Source organism: Bos grunniens, chromosome 20 (genome assembly GCF_055505025.1).
Source record: "Bos grunniens cultivar Pamir isolate PY7600 chromosome 20, Bosgru_T2T1.0, whole genome shotgun sequence".
Classification (NCBI taxonomy): domain Eukaryota; kingdom Metazoa; phylum Chordata; class Mammalia; order Artiodactyla; family Bovidae; genus Bos; species Bos grunniens.
Genome location: NC_141184.1, coordinates 71819812 through 71843670, shown reverse-complemented (window position 1 = coordinate 71843670; position 23859 = coordinate 71819812). Strand labels below are relative to the sequence as shown.

At 50.6% G+C, this 23859-nt stretch overlaps 1 protein-coding gene across 1 annotated transcript in view; it reads left to right on the top strand.

Moving 5' to 3' along the window:
- Positions 1 to 615: 615 nt before the first annotated feature.
- The window catches only part of LOC147350649 (liprin-alpha-1-like), a 29494-nt gene continuing 6250 nt past the window's right edge, over positions 616 to 23859 (top strand). The window contains exons 1-10 of the mRNA XM_086362314.1: positions 616 to 971; positions 2161 to 2256; positions 2727 to 2891; positions 3992 to 4093; positions 4316 to 4537; positions 7836 to 7967; positions 11772 to 11851; positions 15558 to 15771; positions 18374 to 18597; positions 20392 to 20614. Of these exons, the coding sequence (XP_086218440.1) occupies positions 855 to 971; positions 2161 to 2256; positions 2727 to 2891; positions 3992 to 4093; positions 4316 to 4537; positions 7836 to 7967; positions 11772 to 11851; positions 15558 to 15771; positions 18374 to 18597; positions 20392 to 20614 (1575 nt within the window). The 5' untranslated portion in view covers positions 616 to 854. The remainder of the gene's footprint in view (positions 972 to 2160; positions 2257 to 2726; positions 2892 to 3991; positions 4094 to 4315; positions 4538 to 7835; positions 7968 to 11771; positions 11852 to 15557; positions 15772 to 18373; positions 18598 to 20391; positions 20615 to 23859) is intronic.

Genomic DNA, 23859 nt, shown 5'->3' with positions numbered 1-23859 from the left:
AGGTGCTGGCTGTCGCGGCTCGAGGCAGGGACACCCCTGAACCTCCACCATGCAGTCCCCACGGGGCAGAGTCGTCTGGCAGCCGAGGGTCGAAGTAAAGAGGGCGAGTTCACAGCAGGTTGAATGAACCCCTGTACCCACTGTGGGTTCATTTTAAGTGCCTGGAGTGAGGTTGGTCAAGCCCTTGCTGAGCTCGAGTGAGGGAGTCCGACAGGGAGGACTGAGCTCAGGGTGAGAGTGAGGGGCAGCTAGCGTGGTGAGTCCTCCTCAGCTGAGTGGGTTCTGGGGACGCCCTTGAGTTCAGGGCTGCCCTTTCAGTAGCCTCACTGGAGGCTTGTTTGGGGGGTAGAGGGGGCAGAAGCCCACTTAGAAGACATGCTCATTCCCAGGGGTGGTGGTTTCTGAAGGAGTTTATACTGGTTGGTTCGACTGTGACCCAGTACCTTGCAGGGTCGTGTTTGACAGGGGGCCTGAGCTGTGGGCACAGCCTGCCTTCTCCTGCACTGCGCACTCAATTGTTGACTTTTTGGCAGCCCCTCCCCCCTCTCTGCACCCTTGACAGTGGACCTGAGCCCAGCCCCCCTGTTGCCACGGAGCCCCTTGTGACCGAGTGGGTTCCAGTTCTGGGCTCCTGGGAGATGTGCTGGAGGCGGAGCCTTCATGCCATTTGGTGGTCATAGTGTGAGAGCAGTGGTCATAGTGTGAGAACGGTGTGTGTGAGAGTGGTGTGTGAGAGCAGTGTGTGTGAGAGTGGTGGTCGTAGTGTGAGATTGGTGGTGATAGCTCGGTAGCCGAGGTATCCTACCGTGAAACAGCGGTTGCCCCCGAGTCGGGGGCTGCCCCTATCCGCGAGGATGGGTCGCAGAAGGGCCCGCCTTTGGGCGTTATTCCAGCGCTGCAACCCAAAGGCAAAGGCGAAGACTAGGAAGGACTTGGCCTCGGCCCACGTCCTGGAAGCAGAGCGGCCTGAGGTGAGAGCAGCCGGGGGCTGGGCCCGTCAGATTGGCCCTCACCCGGCGAAGCATTGGGGTTGTGTTTCATTTTGTTAGCATGGTTGTGGGCCCTGCCGGCCAGGGCATTCTGGCCTTAGTGGGCAGGATCGACCCCAGCAGGTTTACCTTGTAAGAGGTTGTGCAGTTGCTGCATGGAAGATGGGCGGGGGCCCCACAAGAAGGGAAACACTGGCTGGAGAAGTCACTGGGGCACATGGACTGAGCTATAGAGTCAGTCCTTGAAGCAGAAAGGGTAAGGCCCTTAATGTCTCCCTTCTTGCAAAGAAAGGATATACGGGCTGGAGGAATCTCTGGGGCATGAGGATCGAGCTAGAGAGTCAGTCCTTGAAGCAGAACGGCTAAGCCCGTTAATGTCTCCCATGTTACAAAACACACACCAGTGTGTCCAGTATTTTAATGACAGGTACCTACTGCTTACGTGTATGACATACACCCTCATAGCTACACATGTCTACTGCATGCCTCTTACAAGTGCTGGGCACTGTTCTGGGTGCTGAACACTCAGTATGTAGTAGGGGATACGTAGCCCAGGATTTTTTTAATTTCTGCAAGGAAAAATAGAAGAACGAAAGACCCCGTGTGGTTCAGTTTGAGCAAGTTCACCACGTGGATGGCCCCGCATGCACGCAAATTGTGGTAAAGTACATATAACATAAATTTAACATTTTAACCGGTTGATTGAATGACTGGGTGGCTTCTGTGGAGTCAGGCTAACAGATGGCTTTGAGGTGCCATCCGCCTTTTTCCCAGAGGAACACTCCAAAGCCTCGTGGCCTTGTAGACCTTCTTTTTTTTCTTCACTTTCCCCAGTGGCTCCAGGTCTGTGTGTCGTTTAAGAATCTCTTTATCCACTTTGTTGTTAGGTTTACGTTTTGGAAAGTTTCTCAAATGTCCCTGGGTCTTGAGAAGGCAGGCTTGGATTCCAGGTTCTCTCCTGCCACGTGCCTGCCAGGTCGAGGTGGAGGCTGAAGGCCACTCTGAGTTGTGGTGGTCTGTGTGGTCTTGGGGTCAGTGGACCCCTCTTCTCTGGAAGGGCATGGAGATCCTTTGTGTGGAGCCTGGAGAGACTTGACAGGGTCAGTCTTCACAGTCTCGCTCTCTTTTCAATTTATGTTTGCATTTAGTTTCTCATTTAACTGTTTTCTAGGAATTTCCAACTCCCGAAGGATACACCTACAGGGAGCAGCTTTGTAAAGCCAAAGAGGAAATCGCTCAGCTGAAAGCTGAAAGAAACAACACGAGGGTCAGTAGGGGGATTCTCACGTGTTGACATTTGCCCTGCGGGGGTCACTGCTGGCCTCCGTGTGCTGTCTTTAAACATTGTCTGATTTTCAAGTCATTTTCCACATCTTCCCACTGAACAGACCAGGGTGGATCAGTTCTGGGTTCTCATACCTTGCTTCAAATTTCTGATGAGAGCTAATGTAATTTTAGTACATATGAGGGGGGAGTTCTCTTAACTTACATTTTTGTCCACGCTACACTTTGTGTGGGATCTTAGTTCTCTGACCAGGGGTTAAAACCCATGATCCTTGAAGAAGTGTGGAGTCTTAACTACTGGACCCCTGGGGAAGTCCACTCTAACTTTCGACTGAACTGGCAGGATTCCGACGTGCCTTAGCATGTTTCCGGCTATAGCGTGAGGCTGAGAGGAGTTATCGGCCCGGAGTTCGAGCATGAGGTTGAAGGTGTTCCTTTGGCCCTGCCCTGCAGCTGCTGCTGGAGCACCTGGAGTGCCTGGTTTCGCGACATATTCCACCCGTCGGGATGACAGCAGGCAAGCGGCAGGCGCAGTCCCCAGCCGGCATGAGGAGTGAGGTGGAGGTGCTCAGGGCGCTGAAATGGCTCTTTGAACACCACAAGGCCCTGGACGAGAAGGTACCAGCCATCCGGCCGTCCTGGATTTGTACACTTGCTGCCTTGTTAGGCGGATGATGCACATATTTATGTAACTAGTTGACTTTTGAGCGTCTTGAATTCTTGTATATACTTTTTTTTTTCTGTAAGAATTCAGAGTTTTATATGGTTAAAAAGCGTTGCCTGCATACATGCTCAGTCGTGTCCGAATCTTTGCAACCCTGTGGACTGTAGCCCACCATGCTCCTCTCTTCATGGGGCTTCCCAGTCATGAATACTGGAGTGGGTGGCCATCTTCTACTCCAGGGAATCTTCCTGACCCAGGGATCGAACCTGCCCTCGTGCATTGGCAGGCGGATTCTTTACCACTGAGCCACCTGGGAAGCCCCCAGTTAAAAAGTATTAGTTGGCATGAATGTCTCAAGATTTATTATATTCTGTATATCAATTTGCAGTTAAAAACTGGGTAATAATTAATTTAGGAGAACATTTTGTTCTCTCAAACTTAGAATTTAAAGCTGTTAACAAGCAGATTCTCTTGATGTTAAGATCAATGAGAGACATTCAAGGTATTCTGTGACAGTATCCATGTATTAGGGTGAGTATACACTAAGAAGTGTACTAACGTATATACACACATCAACACACAGTGACTCGGCCCCTTTTATTTGAGTTGAGAGCGTGATTACGAGTAGCACTCGAAAGGTGTAGTTTGTTAGAAGAAGAATTAGGTGCCACACATAAAGAGGTAAGTTTGATCAGTCTTTGTGTAATTTCCGTGAAGGGTTTGTCATTTGAATCCTTTCATTTTAAAAAAGAATGAAGGCTGTAGTGGTGGGCATCAGATGTTATTTATCTTTCTGATTGAGGACCCGCCCACCAGGGTTATTTTAATGACTAGTAAACTAGACTTGTGGCTCAGAGTTGCAGGATCTCTTAAGTACCCCTTTGTCCAGTAGAAGACAAATTCTGACTCTAATCACCTGGTGGTATTCGGGATGGATAGCATCACCATGTATTTTCTTTTTATGTTGTGTTTTCAGTTTAGAGTTGAGTTTTCCAGGTGGAGTTTTGCTGTCTTTACTTATTTCTTAACTCTGATTCAATTTTTTTGGTTTTAGCAGATGATTCTTTCAGAGGAGAATAACCAGGAAAAGATACTAACGGACAGGGTGCTTCATGTACATCATGAGCAAGAAAACATGCCAAGCGCCAATGGAAAGGCAAGTCCTTGGTCTCGCTCTCTGTCTGGTTCTCGTCTTACCATCCAGTCTGTGCGGGGCTGTTGGGACCTCTCACCGATGCACCATGTAGGTCTGAGTGGCCACGAGGGTCCTGTGAGCTCCCAGAGCGCAGAAGGCAGTTTTGACCTCACAGATTGCCCGGAAGTACTGTGTTCCCTCCCTCCCAAAACCAGGCTGTGTAAGGCTTCCTTTCCCCCTTAGAGACCCTCCGACGGCTCTCTAAGCCACAAGGAAGACATGGTTAAGAAGATGGAGCTCCAGGAAATCATAGAGAGGCAGTTGCGGGAGCAGAGCCAGATGGAGGAGCGCCTGGCAGCCCTCTCTGCCCACGTGAAACATCTGGAGGAGGACCTGGACACGGCCAGGAAGGACCTCCTCAAGTCCAAGAACATGAACAGAAAACTTGAGCAGGACATCCGCGAAGTGAGTGACTGCAGCTGTGTCTGTTGTCCTGAGGTGGAATGTGGGTTTCTTGTTCTCCCGGGGATCTCAGCCTTGGGATGGCTGCGTGAGTAAGAGCAGAGCACTGGAGAGACCACAACTGGCTGCCTCCCTGCCTCTGCACCGAGGTCTCTGGGGTAGAAGAGGCCTGGTCCAGGCGGTCCGTTGGCAGTGGACCAACATGAGGGCAGCCCTGACGCTGTGCCGCACCCTGGGTGTGGACTCCTCATTTCCACAAGTTCTAGGGGGCCCACTGTGTTCCTTTTTTAAAAATTCATTCATCCATTCATTCATTTATTGGCGTATAGTTGCTTTACACTGCTGTGTCAATTTCTGCTGTACAGCAAAGTGAATCAGTCATCTATCTATCTATCTATTTACGTGTCTGTCTCTCTTTTAGATTTCCTGCCCATTTGCTTCACCACAGAGCACTGAGCAGACTTCCCTGTGCTGTACACTAGGTCCTCACTCGTTGACTTTATGTGTAGTATCAGTGCTGTATATATGTCAACCCGAGTCTCCCGGTTCATCCCCGCCCCCCGCCCCCCGCAACTGCCTGTCGAATGTGTTCCTGATGATGCTGAAATTTGCTTCTGATTCACTCAGGCGAGTCTGGTGACACCTGTGGAGCCTGTTCTCTCGGAGAGATGGGAGCATGCTGTGTGGGCTCTGCTGAGGCAGCTTGCCTGGCCATCTTCTCGAGTTTTCTGAGGTTCCGCTCCTTGAAGGGATGTGTGACAGTGATACCGGCGGTCAGACAAGTCGAGTGGTGTTTGCTCACCCTCAGATCCTCAGGCCCGAGCTGTGTAACCATGTGGAATCGTGATGTCTCTGGCGGTCATGTCTGCGGGTGTCCTGATTTATGAGAAACTCCCTAGCGGTCACTGTGAAAACAGAGAGTGCTGGGGACTCAGGCCTCTTCCTGTGAGCCTCGCCTCTCCTCTGTGCACAGACAGACAGCACCCACCCGGCCCACCCCTCCCCCGTGAGACCGTCTCAGAGAGAACCCCTCCAACATGTGGTACAGCAGGTGTACTTGTTTAGTAGCTTGGTGTGAGTAATTCTGTGTGAGAACTCAAAACAGAAATATTTGCACAGGTTTGCATAAGCTATTCACACTACTCTTTGGCAACAGGAGATTAGGTGGCAGAGTTTAATATGTATAGAATTCTAGAAAACGCATTTTCAAGACCTTTCACTTTTAAAGTTAGGACTTTGCCCACATTGGTTACTTAGTGACCAGGGAGGGACCTGAAGTGGATTTTGAAGTGGCGGACAGGAGTTGCACCAGCAGCAAGTTCTGGTCCTGGTTTGAGCATTTCATCCATGTGGTGTAACTCTGCTTTTGAAGAACTAGGCTTGAGAAGGCTGCTCCCAGTTGTGTACAATTTGACTTCTGTTTCCACTCGTTAATATTCTACTTTAATTCTGAGGAAATTGCATGAGACTTTTCCAACTTTCACTCGAGGAAACGAGCCTCAGAGCTCCCCGTTGGATCTGTTGAAGGTCCCTCCTTGTTCTGGGTCAAGCCCACCTGTATGGTGTAGCCGACAGAGGTCCTGACTTCATGCCAGATACCTTCCCTCCTGGAATTCTTGGAATAACAGGGTAGTTTAGTATACTTTTCGTTTGCTGTTTGGGTTTATGATGTAGAAAAGAAGCTTGGTAAACCAAGTGGCTGGACAGAACGTTAAGACAGATGGGTGCCAATCGTGGCCTTTGGGATAGGCGCATTTTTGCTCACATCCGAGAAAACTGCCGTGTCTAGGACTTTTATTCTGAGGACATTAACTTTATGTTTGATTTGAAACTTAGGACGACATCAGTAATAAACTTGAAAATGAAATTGCAAATAAGGATTCTAGGCATCGACAGGTAATGGCTTTTATGAACCGTGTCTGACTTTTATAGTAGTGAATTACTGAGGAAGGAAGGTAAAGATCTTTTCATGTGACTCCCACATTGGAAATCAAGTCCCAGTGTAAAGTTCTTATGACCCTAAAATACTGTGTTCAAAAGTGTGGATGTACATCATGGTAAATCAGCTGTACTGGAAGGAAATACATTTTTAAAAAATTGCGGGTGACTGCAACTTACAGGTTTGAATTATTTGGGACTTGGTTTAACCATTTTGTGGAATTCCATTCCTGACTCTTTTGTTTTACTTGAAGGTGAATCTGTTGGCTTGTTAGAGTTGTTACTGAAAGAGTAGAGAGCAGCAGGGAACTTCACAGCAGCTGGCTGCCTGTTGGGAACTGGGGTCACTGTGACAAAAGGCAGGGTTAGAGCTCCGGTCTGATTAGGGTTTGTACTTCCTGTGGTGTGGTGAGCCTTACTCGCTCCTGTTCCCGAGTGGTCTCAGATAATCAGGACTTAACCAGGAAAACCAAATCTGGCTTCTCCAAAACAAAGTGAGTCAGTCTGGTGCGTGCCAAAGTGTATCATTGTCCCCACCCCAAAAATAAAATACTAGAAAGCCATTGAAAAGTATGATGGGGAATGCTAATTAAAAGCATCACGATATACAAAATAATGGCTGTAAAAGGCAGATCAGAAAATACTATGTACCATATGCTATTGTTTTCTGCGGGTTTTAAAGCATAGCATATTGTTTGTGTACGTACATAGAGGAATACGCACACAGAAAAAGTAAGAAAGCTGCTTAGAAGCAAACGCTAACCTCTCAGGAACCTGAGCTTATAGATAGTTTAATTTTTTTCTTTTTTAAAAAAGAATCTGTCTAAATGTTCTACATTGAAAGTTTTTCAGAGTAAGAAGATCTGTTAAAAGAATAATCGTGCATTTACAAATACTAGTTGACTGGCATTTCACCAGGCATGCTCTTATCAGGTCTGTATTTCAGAGGAGATGAAAGCCATATTTTGGCTTACACGCCCGTAGCCATCTGCGGTCGGTAGGGTTCCCTCTAAATGATGATTCTGGTGACGTTTTAAGAAGGGTCTGTAGTGAACCCTTCTTCCCGTAACTTGTCAATAAGAATGAATAAGATTCTACAGATCTTCTTTAATATAGAAGAACTTTTTTTTTTTTTTTTTTAAGATGTCCTTGGGGAATGTTTAGGAAAAGCAAATACTCTGGCAGGAGGTGTTCTGCTCACTGAGATCAAGCCCAGGAACACTGAGAGAATATATACCCTGAGGGAGCTTCCGAAACAGAATGAATCCACTAGACATGTGCATTTAGGTTTTGTCTCAGCTTACTTAAAGCGACAGTGGCTACACCTCTCGGCCTGTGTTGATCCTCTGCTCTCCCTTTGTAGACAGAGGATAAGAACCGCCAGTTGCAGGAGCGCCTGGAGCTGGTAGAGAAGCTGCAGCAGAGACTGCGGAGGGCAGAGACGCTGCCCGAGGTGGAGGCGGAGCAGGCGCAGAGGGTGGCCTCGCTCTCCAAGGTGCTGCTCTGGGTCCCTGGGGGGCGGGCACAGGGAGGGCCTGTTCCCCTGCTCTCCCACCGCGCCCCTGCCCGTGCTGCTCAGTCCACACAGGAGCGCAGACATGGGGGTCGTGCTGCCAGTCTGAGATGGGAGCGCTCCCTGAGTGTCAGGCACGCCCCACTTCTGCGTCATCCCTACGTTAATTTCCCTCCAGTTTTGTCCCGAGTTCTGTGTGTCCCCAGGACGCTTCAGCTCCGAGTCACTGCTGCTCAGAGTTCAGTCAGCCACTCAAAGCCTAGCAGGATAGAGACCTAGAAAAATCCCATTCTCGTTTAAGAGATGGCCAAAATAGCTCTGTAATGAACACAGTTTTAAGTTTTATCCATACACTTGTTAAAGAAGTCCCAGCAGGGCACGTGCAGACCCGAGGCCCCACTCCCCACTCGCCATCCCCAGGAGCCCGCGGGTGAGAGGCCATGTCCTTGGGATGTGGCGCTGCTGGGGGCACCGACCCCATTGCCAGCCAGCCAGCCAGCCCACCCTGTCCTTCTGATGGGAAAGGTGTTGCCCTGCGCTGCCGGTGTGCACTGGCTGAACATAGAGAGTCGGGCCGGGTCTGTGCTGACGCGGCTGTCGGAAGCCTTGCCAGGAGCTCAGTGAGTGCCCGAGGGGCCATCACGTCGCTGGAGGCCGCCGGTGTCCGGTGCTCACAGACCCTCCCAGAGCAGGGTCACTAACAGCCGCCAGGGGGCACCCTTCTGCCTGTGATCTTCCTCTCCAGGCTTGGTTTCTCCTCTCCCCTGGCATCTCTGCTGTCCATCCCCAGTCGGCCTTGTAGTCCGACCTTTTGTCTTCCGGAAGCTCCACCACTCAGGAGGCTAAACGGTTCGAACTTCCTTCCCAGCTTAGGAAGGTAGAACGGGTGCCTCGCGTTTGCCGCTGTCTGCTGCTCACGCGGGCTCGCCACAGGCAGTCCGAGGAGGGAGCGCAGCGGCCGTGGGTGTGGGGCCTGGGGCACGGGGAGCACGTCTCCTCTCACGAGCTGGTCACCAGCATCCTCCGTGAGCCATGTGTCACACACGAAGCCACGCAGGCTGTGTGAGCAGGCATGCGGGAGTGCTCCTGGCGAACCCAGGGCCCGTGGTTCGCACAGAGCATGGCCCGCTTGCCGCCCCTGCGATCACAGCCCGCGTGCTGTCAGGACAGGGTTGTTGTGAGCGGAGCTGACGCTGTTCTTGGCCGACAGGCAGGAGAGAGAGACACAGCAGCATCGAGGATAGGCTGCGCCAGATGGAGGCCCAACTGGAGGCAAAGAACAAGGAGCTGCAGCGGGTGCTTGTGCTGACAGGGAGGCGGTGTCTGGGCAGTAGACGTGGCTTGGGCAGGGGCCAGCACTGCCTTTCTCCACCAGTCCCGTCTCTGGCATCCAGTGTGTGCCTGTGTGGCCCCATCTGCTGATCCGGGCACCCACCTCCTTGGGAGCAGGGCCAGAGGTGGTCGCCCATAGGCAGTGAGTAGGAGCCAGGTCTTCCCCACATTCAAAGAGGCTGCTTGTTGCTCTGACCAGCCAGTCCGGGGAGCTGCTTGGGATACAGGTGGACCTCCCAACTGCCCCTCAGACAAACCTAGGGGTGCCAGCCTGGGGCCCATGAAACTGAAGGCATGGCACCCAGGTGTGGAGCCTGCTTGCCTCGGACGTGGCGCTGGAGTCCCACATGCCAAACCGCTGGTCCAGAAACGGTGTGTGTGTAGGATGGCTGCCTCTAGACAGGAGAACCGCAGTTGCCCTGCAACAGAAGGCGCGTCAGGAAAGGGTGATGGTGGAGGCTCACATCACCGAGTCCTGAGAGAGGTTTCCTGGAAAGGCTGGCCACACGGCAATACAGACCATCCAGGAAATGGAGTGGGGATCCCGGGTCCAGCCTCACGTGTCAGTACTGTCCCCACCATACCTGTGTTCTTGGGCCTGGACTGCAGAGCCTCACAGGCGAACTTCCAGGGAGCTGTGCTTCTGACTCCCATCATGAGACCCGCGGTGAGGCGCCCTCCCCGCTTAGGCAGAGAGCTCAATATCTGCCGATCAGGTGTGCACTTCTTACTTTCATAACTGCTGCTCAGAGGCTGTTGAGATCGGGATGCTGTTTATGACTAGACTAAGCCAATTCAAAGTCAACTTTTGTTTTGCTTTAAAAATCTTTGAATGCCGACGCCTTATTGTGGAAGCTGTGACAGGTTTTGTTTCCTTGGGCTCAAAAATCACTGCAGACGGTGACTGCAGCCATGAGATTAAAAAATGCTTGCTCCTTGGAAAGCTACGACAAACATAGACAGCATATTGAAAAGTAAGAGACATCACTTTGCCGACAAACCATATACTCAAACCATATATGACAAACCATATACTCAAAAACTATGGTTTTTCCGGTAGTAACATATGGGTGTGAGAGTTGGACCATAAAGAAGGCTGAGCACTGAAGAATTGATGCTTTCGAATTGTGTTGCTGGAGAAGACTCTGCTTTAACAGAAAATAAACTTTTTAAATGTATTACGATAGAGAATTGCAAACATGCACAAAAGTGGATGGAGTAGTATAATAAATACCCATGACCCGTCCCGTCAATTATTCTCAGCAATTTCTCATACAGAGCCAATCTCAAATAGATCATTCTTTTGTCTTCTCTCCATTTTTTTTAATACAGTAGGTCCTAAAACAGCTTTTTAAACCTTGAAATTGATGCTCATCTTATAAAACACAGACTTGGCAACTTTGTTATTGCATTTAAAAATTGCTTGAGGTAATTATTTCCAGTTTTTTAATATGAATTTTCATATTGGAAAAGACCCTGATGCTGGGAAAGATTGAAGTCAGGAAGAGAGTGGATGACAGAGGATGAGATGGTTGGATGGCATCACCAACTCAGTGGACATGAGTTTGAGCAGATGCTTAGCAGAAGTCGAGTTCCATTTTCCTTATGGCTAATCCACTGCTATATCACCTATAGCACTTCTGGTTTTGAACACTGAATGTGTTTGCATTATAGATGGATTTAGAGTGTGTGGCTGTTGTGTGTGGTTCAGAATTCTGAGTAGTCCTTTCAGGGATCACCCAAAAGCTCAGACAAAGCGTGAGCCATTCACGTGGACTGTGCTGTGCGTCAGAAAGATAATACGAGCCACCTACACAATCTAAAATTTCCTAAAAACCAACGGGCTACTCGACGTCCTTCTTTCACCACGAGTCTTGAAATCCTCAGTGTGATTTCCACATCGGGCTTTGCACCAGCCTGTCTCACGTGCTCATGGGCTGCACGAGGCGAGTGACTGCCGTGGCCGACAGCACAGAGCTTCCAGGTTGAGTTGAGTGACTCACAAACTTGGCCCGTTTGACTTGTTTTACCCCATGAGCAAGTGAAGTGGGCTGTAGAGGAATGAATGTGAGGAATGCAGGTGAGCTCCATGGAGACAGTTTAAAGCAGTGAGAGGAGGGAGGGCAATAGAGTGAGTCATGTCCCCCTGACCCGAAACCCCCGCCTGAAGTCTAGCTTCTCTCTACAGACTTCATCGTTGTTAATGGCTTGCCATGTTTCCTCCAGAGAAACCTTTTCTACACCTGAGATGGAACTTCCTTTTCATTATGGTTTATAAGGGTTAATATTGTTCTGAGTGTTTCTATTTGCTAGGGACTCTTAGAGAACATTTTCTCAGAATTACAATGTTGGGAGTTGATACCTACTGATGTAACCTGTTCTGCACATTTTGGTGCAAGTCACTTTACATCCAGAAAGCAAGCGGTGCAGGCTGTGTCATTTGCTGTTTCGTAGGACCAGCTGATTCTAAACCTGGAAACCCTGAGAGCCGAAGTGGACCAGACGAGACTGCGAGGGGCTCCCTTCCACCACAGGTAGGCTGCTCCCCCGGGCAGCTCCCCTCAGCGCTGTCGAGTGTGACAAGGGCCTGTCTGGTGTGTGGACAGTATGACTGGGTGTTGCTCATGGTCGCACCTCAAGGAGCCTGTAGCTTCGTGGCCAGCGAGAGGGAAGAGACAAGCATCGTTCCTTAGGGTCAAACTTGGTACCACGGAGTGGTCGTCACAGGATTGACAACACTCAAAACCACAGGCAGAGGTTTGGAAGTAGGGGGCCGACCAGTTGGTATTTGGGCGTATTCATTTGAGGGGCCTGACAGACTGTGACACTGACGTTTCTGAAGAGTCACAGAAGGTTAATGACCTGTAGTCTTTTGACTGCGGTGGGAGGAATCACCTGGCTTGTGAATGAGGCGAGCAGATTACTGAGCATCCTGATTTTTTCTTCCTCGTTGTTATAGGGGCGGTAATTCTTATTAAGTATTTAAACGTTTCTTTGTCTTCTTCACGGAAAATGGTCACAAGTGAGAGAGAAACTTTAGCAAAGGTTATTAAGTGCTTACTGGTGACATTCATTCACCTGTAGGAAATGGACTACTGCTTGAATCCTGACTTAGGAGACAGTTTGGAGCCCATACGCATATTTCTGTGTTTGTGTGCTTAGGGGATCCTCGCAGTCCAGAGCCCCCACCCAGCCTTCTTCTAGAGAAAAGGAGATGTCATTTGAGACAAAGGCAGAGCCAGAAACTGGTCCTGTGTCTGAAACCATGGTGGGTGGAGTTCAAGGAGAGCACGTGCCCTACAGAACAGGAGGGGACGTGGCCGGACTTGGTGGCAGAGCTCCTCCAGGGTGAGGGGCTGGGGCTGTCAGAGGTGGGGAACCCCTGCTCCCAGGGTGGACGAGGTGAGTGTGAGGAGGACTGCGTAGACAGTGGAGGAAGAGGAGGTGGACATGGCCTCCTCCTCTTGGGGGTTTTTGGGTAACGAGGAGGGACCTGGTGCCAGGAACCGAGGCCTGACACAATTGGGGGCTTCAGATGGAGAAGCCTGGGGCCTGGTCACCAGTCCCGTGTGTGTCATTGAGAGTGAGAGACGAGAAGAGGAAGCAGCCGCGGGGCAGGAGGAGCCGCTGTGCTCTGAAGACAGTGGGCCACAGCGGCCAGTGCGAGGGAGGGGTGTCTCCAGGAGGCAGCTCTGGAGGGGGTCACAGCAGTGACTTAGCAGCACAGGTGGGGCCTCAGAGTGGGGCTTGTGGGCAGTGTGGGCTGGGTGGGGGGCACTGTGCTGCCTCAGGAGGGAGGGAGTGGGGACTGAAAACTGGCTCACAGGCAGGGCAGGCACGGCGTATTTGGTGGGACCTCCCAGAGGAATTGGTCACTGCCGGGGACCAGCCCCAGCTGATCCAGGGTATTCGAAGCGGGGACGGCGTCGGCGAGGATCAGGAAACAACTGCTTAATTAAATGTTAATTAAGGATATAAAGAGTAATAGAATGAGGATAGCTCAGTGAAGAAATTCAGTGGAGAAAAAAGGCTGAAATAAGGATAGCTCAGTGAGGAAATTCAGTGGAGAAAAGAGGCTGAATAATTCAGCCAGAAGGTAAGAGAAAGAACGACATGGTGAGACCAAGTTTCGGTGAACAAGGCCCGCACTTTATTTTTCAAAGTAGTTTTTATACCTTAAGTTATGCATAGAGGATAATGAGGGAAGGGGTAGAGTCTTGCAGCAAGCCAGGCTTTCTTCCTGCAAACTTATCATATGCAAAAGCTTAGGTGATTTGCATCATCTTCTGGCCCAGAGGCCTGTTAACACTTTAAGACCTTCTCTTCAGAAAACTTATTTTTCTCTAAAGGTGATTGGTCAGGAGCCACCCTCCAAAAGCATTAGATAAAGTTGCATTCCTACAGAGCAAAGGTGTGGTGGGCTATAACAAGAAAAAGAATTAACTCAAGGGTCCCAGGTTACAAACATTAAAGCTACTACTTACACCAATTATATTAATCAATACACTGCCAGGGACACAGCAGGTAAGGGATATGGAAACTTAGCAGCAAACATTGGCCCAACAAGTGAAAATCCCTTCACCAATACAATTTCTAATCAATCTTTTAACTACTCAAAAGAATCTGTGTTTAGACAGTTTAGAACATCTCCTGCCTCTCACAGTTGGGAGGCTCTGAACAATCACATGTGGCCGGAAAAACCTATTCAGGCAGGCTAGAGGATTTCCAAAGGAGTTTGTAGGTTGAAACACTGTCACACCCAGGAATTATTAACTGGAGCTGTAAGCTAACTCTTTTTTCAGAGAGGTAGTGGGGGACAGCCCCCCGTAAAGTCAGAGGTGTAGGTGAAAGCACAAAGCAGAAAGTAGGCAGACTCTGGTTTTGGGGGTAGATTGCTCGAGAATTTCCAGGGAGACTCCTGAGGCTTGATCCCGCCTTTGCGTATGCCAAGCCTCCTACCTCATGACCTTTGCCAGGGGTGGGGCTCGCTCCCCGCAGGTCAACCTGTCTCTGAGACCTTCTCCCGGAGGAAAGAGCTTCGGGTGAGGAGGGGGAGAGAGATGGAGGCTGCACCCCGCAAGGGGACTGGGAGGTGATGGTTGGGGGTCGACCCAACCCGGAGGCCTCTGTGGCCCTCAGAGGACCCTCGAGGGTCCCCAGTCCACAGCAGGACTGTGTCGTACCCCCCACTCAGTTCCCAAGTGTGCTCTAGCCCGAGGCCCTTGGGTGGAAGTGGAGCAGAGAAGGGAACAGTTCTGTCAGGAGGGAGGGGAGATGGGAGGGAAGACAGGTGTGGCTCCTGGAGATTCCAGACTTCCATCTCCTGTGCAGCACAGTGTTCACAAAACCGTCGAGCAGAGCAGCGTGTGACCCCGAGCAGGCTGAGCTGGTGGTTGGCCCTGGCCACTCTGCAGACGTATGGGGTGTCCTGTCCTCGGAGGAAGGCCCTGTCTCCTGGGTTTAGGGAATCCTGCACATGGAGGCACCACCTTCGTCCCAGAGACAAGACTGAGCAGAACCCGGGCGGTCCTGCAGTGCAGGCTGCTCACAGTCAAGGCGGGGCTGCCCTGCCTCCCAGCAGGCCCCTGCTGAGTGAGCTCCTGGCACCTGCAGGCCCAGGCCTTAGTGCTCAGGGCCTGAGCATCTGTGCTGGGCCTTGTTCAGCCCAGACTCTGGTGACACGCTCACCTCTGCTTTAATGGGAGACACCAGTGGTGCTCAGCTCCGAGCTGTGGGTCCAAGGCTTTTCTGCTGCGGGTTGTCTGAGGCGCCTTTAAAAACACTGAGAGCGGTGCAGACAGTGTTCCAGGCAGACCAGCGATTGTGATCCACAGACCTCCCGTGGGAGAGGGAGGTCAGAGCAGGCGTGGGCCAAAGGGGAGGTGGGGTGCCAAGGGGAAAGCAGAGCAGGTGCACACCCTGCCCTGGGACCTGAGAGCGGGCTCCAGGGGGACCCTGGACGCCCCAACCCCAGACAGCCGATCCTGTCCTAGTCAGCTCCACACCCTCGCGGCAGCACTGCCTTCCCCACATACGGGAGTTTTCCAGCTGCTGGGGATGAGCCCTGAGTGTCTGCAGAGCAGCGGGCGGCCTGTTGCTATTGGAGCCAGGAGGGCAGTGCCCTCCCGGGGGCCCATTTGCTGTGAAATTGCCGATCTTCCAAATGGACAGGCTCTGGCTCGTCTGACAGAGTGAGCTCTCTTTTCTTCTAACAGCACTCTTCTTCCCCGTGTGTTTCAGCCGACCCCACTTGGGCAGCGCCCCGGACCTCAGGTTCCCTGTGGCGGACCGGCCGGCAGACTCCTTGGGCAACGGGGCGGTGCTGCGGTGCCCCCAGAAAGGCCGGCTGGCAGCGCTGCACGATGAGCCATCCGAGGCAAGGACCCCACCGCCCCCTTCCCATCCCTGGTGGGCACCTTGTGAGGCACCTGCCCCCTCACACTGTGGTCCTGAGGTGGGTTTGGAACAAAGCGCTGATAGATTGCTTTACGTCTCCCCATTTTCCTTTTTCTGGCTAAGAGTTTACTTTGAAGGCATGCTTTTTTTCCTTAACCAATTTTGATTATTTGTGGCCTACTGTGAGGCCCAGCATGGTACTAATTAGCACAGTTTTGAAATCGTCCTACGAGTAAATGGATACACATATCCATCAGCTTATAGTGAGAAGAATTCTCATTGGGAGTTTAAGTGCCTTTATCTTTTCGCCTCATTCATGCCATGTATTTGTTCATACATGTCTGTGTTTTGAGCTTCCACATTCAGTGAGCAGTTAGTTTGGGCCAGACATGGTCAGAAGTAGGACTCCAGCAGTGAATTAAAAACCGTGTGTGTCCTTTATCCACTGCTACGTAACGAATCATTGCAAAGCTTAGTGACTTCCCAGGGAGCAGCTCACAGTCCCCAGTGCCTGTGCATTGTAGCAGGCGGGCCTGGTTCAGGGCCTCCTGAGGGCAAGGGAAGGCCCCCCAGGGCTGGATGGCAGGCTTTCAGACTCACCTGGCTGCTGGGGACAGGCCGAGGTCCCTGCCGTGTGGCTTTCCCATGGCCTGGCGCTCCTCAGAACACCCTCTGAGAGCGAGAGTGCGGGGTTTAGCCCGGGGCCTTTCACGCCCTGGTCTCAAGGCCGCACACCTTCACTTCTGTTTGCGAGAGTGAGCTGCGAAGTCCTGCCTCGCTCAGGGGCTGAGCAGGAGTTGCCCCTTCTGCTTCTTGAAGGGAGGAGGATGGAAGAATTTGTGGACCCCTTTTTAAACCTGCGCAGCCTGTTGAACAGTAATGAGCAGGGAAAGGAGACCAGAGTGCCTGAGTTGTCCAAGGAGGAGGGGATGATCGTGTGTAAACAGGGTGGCCAGTGAGGTGACACCAGGAGGGTGACCTTGAACCAGAGACCCAGAGGCAGGAAGAGAAGTAGCCACTCGGAGATAGAAAAAGGGTCATGTCAACCAGCGGGGACAAGGGAGAGAGTAGGCCACATCAGGGAGGAGCCTGGGCTCAGGCCTGAGCAGCTCGAGGCCAGAGCCTGTTTCCTGAGGTGAGGAGGGCTGCCGGGGCAGGGAGCTAAGAGCCAGGCCTCAGCCCTGTTGAGGTGGACGAGCCCATTGGGTGTCCCGGGGACGTGTCAGGAGAACAGCTGAGTGTTCTGGCCTGCATCCGGGAGAGACCTCATTCAGGTCAGGGTGGACTTTGGGTCGTGGGCATACAGATGGCATTTAAAGGCACGAGCACAGTAAAGTCACCAGGCGGGTGCCGGTGGAGAGAGATGGGGTGCAAGGGTAGGGCTGTGGGGCATCCTGCATTCCAAGGTTGAGAAGGGGTGCAAGGGACTGAGGAATAACTGCAGGGAGGGCAGGGCCTGGAGCCCAGGGAGAGACATGCTGGGGGCTGGGGGTGGCGTGGGGGAGGGCAAGGAAAGGAAGGGGCTTGGTAACTCCGGTTCCTCGAGCCCCCGGGGAATTGCCCTGCAGGGCGGGGCTCACCGCCTGCTGGCAGAGAAGTGGAGACCTGGCAGGGAGGGGGACCATAGAGGCCACTCCCAAGGAGCTTTCAGAGACCCGCAGTGGGCGCTGCAGGGAGCCCTGGAGGAGGAATCTGCTGGTTCCCCTTGTGCAATTGGAAGGCAAGAGAAGGGAGAGGACATGCCGACCGGGCTGATGGGGTGAACCCATAGGCAGCTGGTTCGCTGGAGCAGAGGAGGAATGATGGCAGGCGGTCCCGGAGCCAGCAAATGGGGTAGCCCAGCCCTGGGGCGGGGTTGTGATGAAGACAGGAGGCTAGGGCACTGGACACAGGGGCAGGGAGCCAGCAAGCCAGCACCTCGAGGCTGCCCCTCAGTTCCTTTGAGGTCCTGTCTGGGAAAGAAGGCAGGACCTGGGTGACAGTGTGGCAGGGGGGACGTTTTCCGAGAGAAGGGTGTGAGGTGTGAGAGCGGGAGGGCGGCACGGGGCCCCGCTGGCACTATCCCATGTGTCTCTGATGACAGAGCCACCCTTGCAGTGTGAGGAGCCATCCCCCAGAACAGCCCGAGGGCCTGTGTCCCGAGAGGAGAGCCGCAGAGGGGCTGGCCCTCCCGTCTCCTGGCTGCCCCTGCTTGCGCCTCTCTGTGGGTGTTCAGACCAGCCTGGGAAACGGAAGACTGGGAGCCTGCGAGGATGGCACACTCTGGTGAACTGGTACCAGTGATGACCGCTGATAGGGACCCAGCGGCTGCCGAGCTGAAGGGTTCTTTTTTCTTATTTTCCTCCAGCCTGGCTGATGGAGGCATGGATGTATTTTTGTAATTTTCAGTTTCTGTCTCTGACTCCGTCAGCCCACCCTTGTGAATAACCTCATAGGATTGCCTGCTGTCCACGCTGAGACCTGAGTGTCACCAGGCCATCTAGGAACTGGATTCTCCCCCTGCCTGTTTCTTGAGTCCTGTTCGCTTAAGAGATGGCAGTGTCTCATGAGCATGGCCCATTTATCCAGAGTCAGGGCTTCCATGTAAAATTGGGTTCAGTTCCTGATAGACTTGAGCTGCCCTGAATGTCGCTGATGAGACGTGGTCCTGTCGTGCCCAGGTGCAGACCCCAAAGGAGCAGGACTGGGAGCGCACGCAGCAAGCCAGCATGCTGGCCGACGTGGCCCAGGCGTTTGAGAGTGACGAGGGCGTGTCTGACGACAAGGGCGACAGGGTCGCCCTCTTCAGCTCGGCCACTCAGCTGTCGCCCGGCAGGCAGGCTGATGCCAAGACTCTGACCGTGATGATGCAGGAGCAGCTGGACGCCATCAACGAAGAGATCCGGTGGGTGATCCTGAACTCAGCTCCCCAGAAACTCGGTTTCTCTGAGGAGCTGTCTTCTCCTAGGGACGTCTGAGTGTTCCATAGTAAGAAACCTGACCTCAGGTCTGCTTCAAGAATTTTCAGTTTTGAGATGGCCCTTGATTACAGAGCTCGGTCAGCCAGGGCATTCTGTCCGTGGTGTGGTGTCAGCACTCTGTGGGGGTGGGGGGGGGCGTTGTGGGGTGTCCCCCCTCAGCTCTGAGCCCCAAGGTGAGTGAGGTACCGAGGCAGTGTCCCCTGCAGCCCGTGGACCCTCCTGTGTCCCTCAGAGCCCCCCATGTTCTGGTGAAAAGCCACCTGGTGAAAGCTGGGGTTTTGGGGTTGGCAAATTCCCACTCAGATCTGCATTTTCCTTTTTAACTTAATGCAGTGTGAAGATTGGCTTGTTGTAAGACAGTGGTCCAAGGACGTGTGTTTGAGTTTTTCTCATCTCATCAGTATATTTAAGATGTTTTCTTTAGACACCGTCTTGGCAGTTATAACAATTTTCAAAACAGGATAGAATCCAAAGGCCTGCCTCGTGGTGAGCAGGGGGCCTTGGGTCTGGGTGCAGCCAGGTGGCTGGGGGCCCCGAGGCCTGCCTGGTGCCACACCCGCACAGCTATGCCCGTGTCCCGAGTCCATGTTCAGAGTGGCCGCAGGCCGGTGACCCTGCACAGGACCAGGCAGAGCTGCTGCTCAGACTGTTCTCATCACGTCAGCCCAGGCCGAGGTGCCCGTTCCTGTCGGCCGAGCGGGATGCTCCGGGGGAAAGGCAGGGGGTGAATGGAACAACCAGCAAATGCAGGTGGTGTCGCCTGCCCATTTGACGCCAAGACAGACAGCTTTGTGGGCCGTGTTTGAGCACAGACGAGCTCAGAAAGATGGTCTTTCCACATCCCTGCAGGAAGTATGGAACGGTTATATATTAATATTTTTATTTTTACAGCAAGTTGTCAGGTAAAAGTGATTTTTCCTTATGCGACAAGTTGACTTGATGTAAATGGTCAATTCTGTCCATCAACTTGTTATCAACAGTGAAAAACTTTCCAGATGTATGAGTAGAAGTGAAGCTGGAGAGTTTACTTCCTGTAAGAATCTTGTATTTTAATTTGAAAGTCATTTTATTTGCATAATCGTGTATTTAAACTGCTATATAAAAACATCCACCACACATTAGGGGACAAGAGCAGAAACTGTGAATTCTAGGTAAATGCAGCACATTGACATGAATCCAGGAACTCACACAAAGCTGGTGGAGAACCTCATCAAGTGACGCGTTTGTATATATACAACCTTTAAAAAAAAAAAAAAAAAAGATCAACTCAGCACTTCATCTGGTCTGGAGACTTGTGTTTAGAAACTGCAGCTTGTTTGTGAATTGCTGTTTTGATTATACAGAGTTCCTGATTCCCAGTGGAAAAGACTTGAGGCACTGACGTGCATCTCTGCCCTGAGAGCAGGGGAGGTAAGGGTTGTCAACTTGAGGAATCTCTTCACAGGAAAGAGAGTGGCCACCAGGGCCCCTTCAGAATGTTAGAGTAAATAAGTGAAATCCAGCGTGAATGATCAGGGCCAGTTTGTAAGACTCAACGCTAAGTTATTCTAAGTTTGAGAATATTCAAAAGAGGAAACGTAGAACCTTTTGGCTGAGATGTTCATTGAGCAACTGTTTCTGGAATTTGCTAATCATGACACAGAATGCCAGCCCAAATTTATTGTCCAGATAGGTTCCTCTGCTGACAAAGGCAGGTGACGTATTTTATTCTATTTTAGGTTGATCGAAGAAGAGAAGGAGAACACGGAGCAGCGGGCCGAGGAGACTGAGAGCAGGGAGGGCAGGGGGAGCTTAGGCCGCCTCCGTCGTTTTAAATCAGTGAGCTCCCTCAACCTGCTTCCCACGTCCTCGCATGCTGGCTCCTGCCCACCCCTGCCCAAGCCCAGAACGAGGCGGCATAGCCTGGCGCAGGAGGGAGACCAGCTGGGCATCATGACTGTGGTATGTGTCTGCCTCCTCCCTGCCGCATCCCTCCCCCAGCATGCTGTTTTTTGTTTGTTTTTTGTTTTTTCTCTTTATACCCAGAAGAAAATCAGGTACATTTGCTATGCTCAGAGGTCTAAAAGTTTTAAAACCGCCTAGTCTTTAATCATTGCACAATGGCACAGTGACAAATTAGTCTTGATATTTGGACCACCAACTTAGCACGTCATCATGAACTCAGCCAGAGCCTGCCTCTGTAACGTTGGGCCTGGCCTGTGCTGGGCACAGCAGCTGCAGGGAAGTTTCTGTTCTCAGGGAGCAGACAGCTTCCTGAAAGTAGCCATAGGCAGCTCTCATGGCATGGGAAAGCTGTACAGCACATTCTCCATTGGGGATGCCTGGCTGCAGGGTGCAGGGCATGCGGTGGGAACAAAACCAAGAATCTACACTGGTCTGCTTGCTGATGGACCTGGCCACGCGCTCAGTCCAGCTCTGCGTGTGAAACCAGGTTAAAAGCCCAGGGCCCCAGGGCCACAGGGAAGACGTCGGGCTGCCTCAGTTTTCTGAGTCTAAAACTGGGATGACGACCTAGGGCTTTTGGTGACAGAGTGTGCGGCTCTAAAGCACATGTTCCAGCTTTCTTGTGTGTTTAGCTTAGGTGTTGTGAGTGTATTGCTGTTTACCCCATGAAATCACGTGTACAACATTCTGCTTTGTAACTGGACTTGTATTGTCTCTTTTTTCTGTTACCACCCATTTCATGTTAGCTGCATTGTTAGTCAGCTTATAATTAAATTAACCGTGAATCATTTTAGCGGCCTGTGAAGTGGTAACCAGTCCATTTTGTGGTCTTTTGACACTGTTTTTATAATTGGCATCATTGGCTAATTAGTTGATATTTAAAATTCTTTGATGATTTCTCTGTGGTTTCATGCTTGATTTCTTTCCAAATATTTGGACAAAAACAGTTCTGTATGTTTTCCTTGCTGTTGGAGTTCTCTGACAGTGTGTCTGCTTTCATCATTGGTTTTGATTCCCTCTCTCATCCTGTTGTCTGCTTAGTCATCATGAATCCAGATCCCCCCCAGCCCCCGAGGCTGTAGTTTACCCATCCATCTCCCGTCCCCCGTCCCCTCACTTGCTCTGGTCATAGCCGTTCTGTGGTCCACAGCGTGTGTCCCCTTAGTCGGGTTTGTGCTTTGTCTTCATGTGTCATTAAATGGTGTTTTTCCCCCATAGCAGTAAGTTGAATTGGTGTATCACTGTGCAGTTACAGGAGAAGGCAGTGGCAACCCACTCCAGTACTCTTGCCTGGAAAATCCCATGGACAGAGGAACCTGGTAGGCTGCAGTCCATGGGGTCGCACAGAGTCAGACACGACTGAAGGGACTTAGCAGCAGCAGCACGCAGTTATAAGCATAATATATGTAGATGGATCCTAAACTACATATCATGTGTAATTCATAAATGAGATTGTGCTTACATGAAGAAATGATCCTCTTAAGTGTAGAATTAATGGACTTTTAGATATGCAGATGACATCACCCTTAAGGCAGAAAGTGAGAGGAACTAGAAAGCCTCTTGATGAAAGTGAAAGAGGAGAGTGAAAAAGTTGGCTTAAAGCTCACCATTCAGAAAACTAAGATCATGGTATCTGGTCCCATCACTTCATAGGAAATAGATGGGGAAACAGTGTCAGACTTTATTTTTTGGGGGCTCCAAAATCACTGCAGATGGTGACTGCAGCCATGAAATTAAAAGGCGCTTACTCCTTGGAAGCAAAGTTATGACCAACATAGATAGCGTATTCAAAAGCAGAGACATTACTTTGCCAACAAACGTCCATCTAGTCAAGGCTGTGGTTTTTCCAGTTGTCATGTATGGATATGAAAGTTGGACTGTGAAGACAGCTGAGCATCAAAGAATTGATGCTTTTGAGCTGTGGTGTTGGAGAAGACTCTTGAGAGTGAGTCCCTTGGACTGCAAGGAGGTCCAACCAGTCCATTCTAAAGGAGATCGGTCCTGGGTGTTCATTGGAAGGACTGATGCTAAAGCTGAAACTCCAGCACTTTGGCCACCTCAAGTGAAGAGTTGACGCATTGGAAAAGACTCTCATTCTGGGAGGAATTGGGGGAAGGAGGAGAAGGGGAGGACAGAGGATGAGATGGCTGGATGGCATCACCAACTCAATGGACATGAGTTTGGGTGAACTCCAAGAGTTGGTGATGGACAGGGGGTCCTGGCATGCTGCGATTCATGGGGTCACAAAGAGTCAGACACGACTGAGCAACTGAACTGAACTGACACAATATCCTTTCTGTGTTGGTGCTTGTATTTAAGACTGTAAATCTCATCAGCTTTTGCACAGTTAATGTCTCTATTAGACTCGTTAAAAAAGTATCTTCTATGGTTAATAAAATGTAAAGACTGCACCTGCTATTATGCTAGCTTTCATTCTTACATATTTTCACAGGGAACTTGGTTTAATGAATTTATTGTGAGAAGTTTTAAATCAAATTCTGTGTCAGGATTTTACATTAATGTCCAATAGGTGGTTAGATTTGTTCAGTGTTAAAATAGATATTATGGTAACTTCCTCATCAGTTAAATTACTAATTTAAAATATAACATGTTTTTGATTAAGAGAAACTAACTTATAGAGAAATTTGGCTGAGAATAGACACCTGTTAAGGCCCTTTGTTGTACAGAATGCTGTGCTTTAATAAATCATGATGTTGTAATAGAATGGTATCTTCTTGAGTAATAATTTATAGTGTCTCTCTAGTAAATCTTGAATAGCTTATTTAACTTCTGTGGTCAAAAAAAATGTTCTGCTTCCAGTCACATGTTCTGTAAATCTTCATGTCACTTACATGTTTGCCATCATTTTTGCTTTACTGTATTTGCCTCTACGGATTCTTGAAATTTTAGCTTCAAAGTCGCAATGAATCTGGTTTCTCTTCATTTCTTTGCATGCATCTATCAGCCTAGTGATTTAAGGAAGCAGCGTCGAAAGGTAAACTGTTTACTAATTTAGCAGGCCTTTGTTTCTCTGTGAAGTATTGAAGAGTCCTTATCGTGTAACGTGAATGATCACTGTGTGGTTATGTCCTGGTGAATAATTGATGTTTTAATGGAAGTGATGAAACTCACCCACCACTTAAAATGTGCTGATGGTTCTGTTGGAAATAGGTCATTCGTTGGGACAGTTGTAACAGTGTGCCTTTCTCCCACTTGTTTGCCTTCTGATCATCTCATGCTTG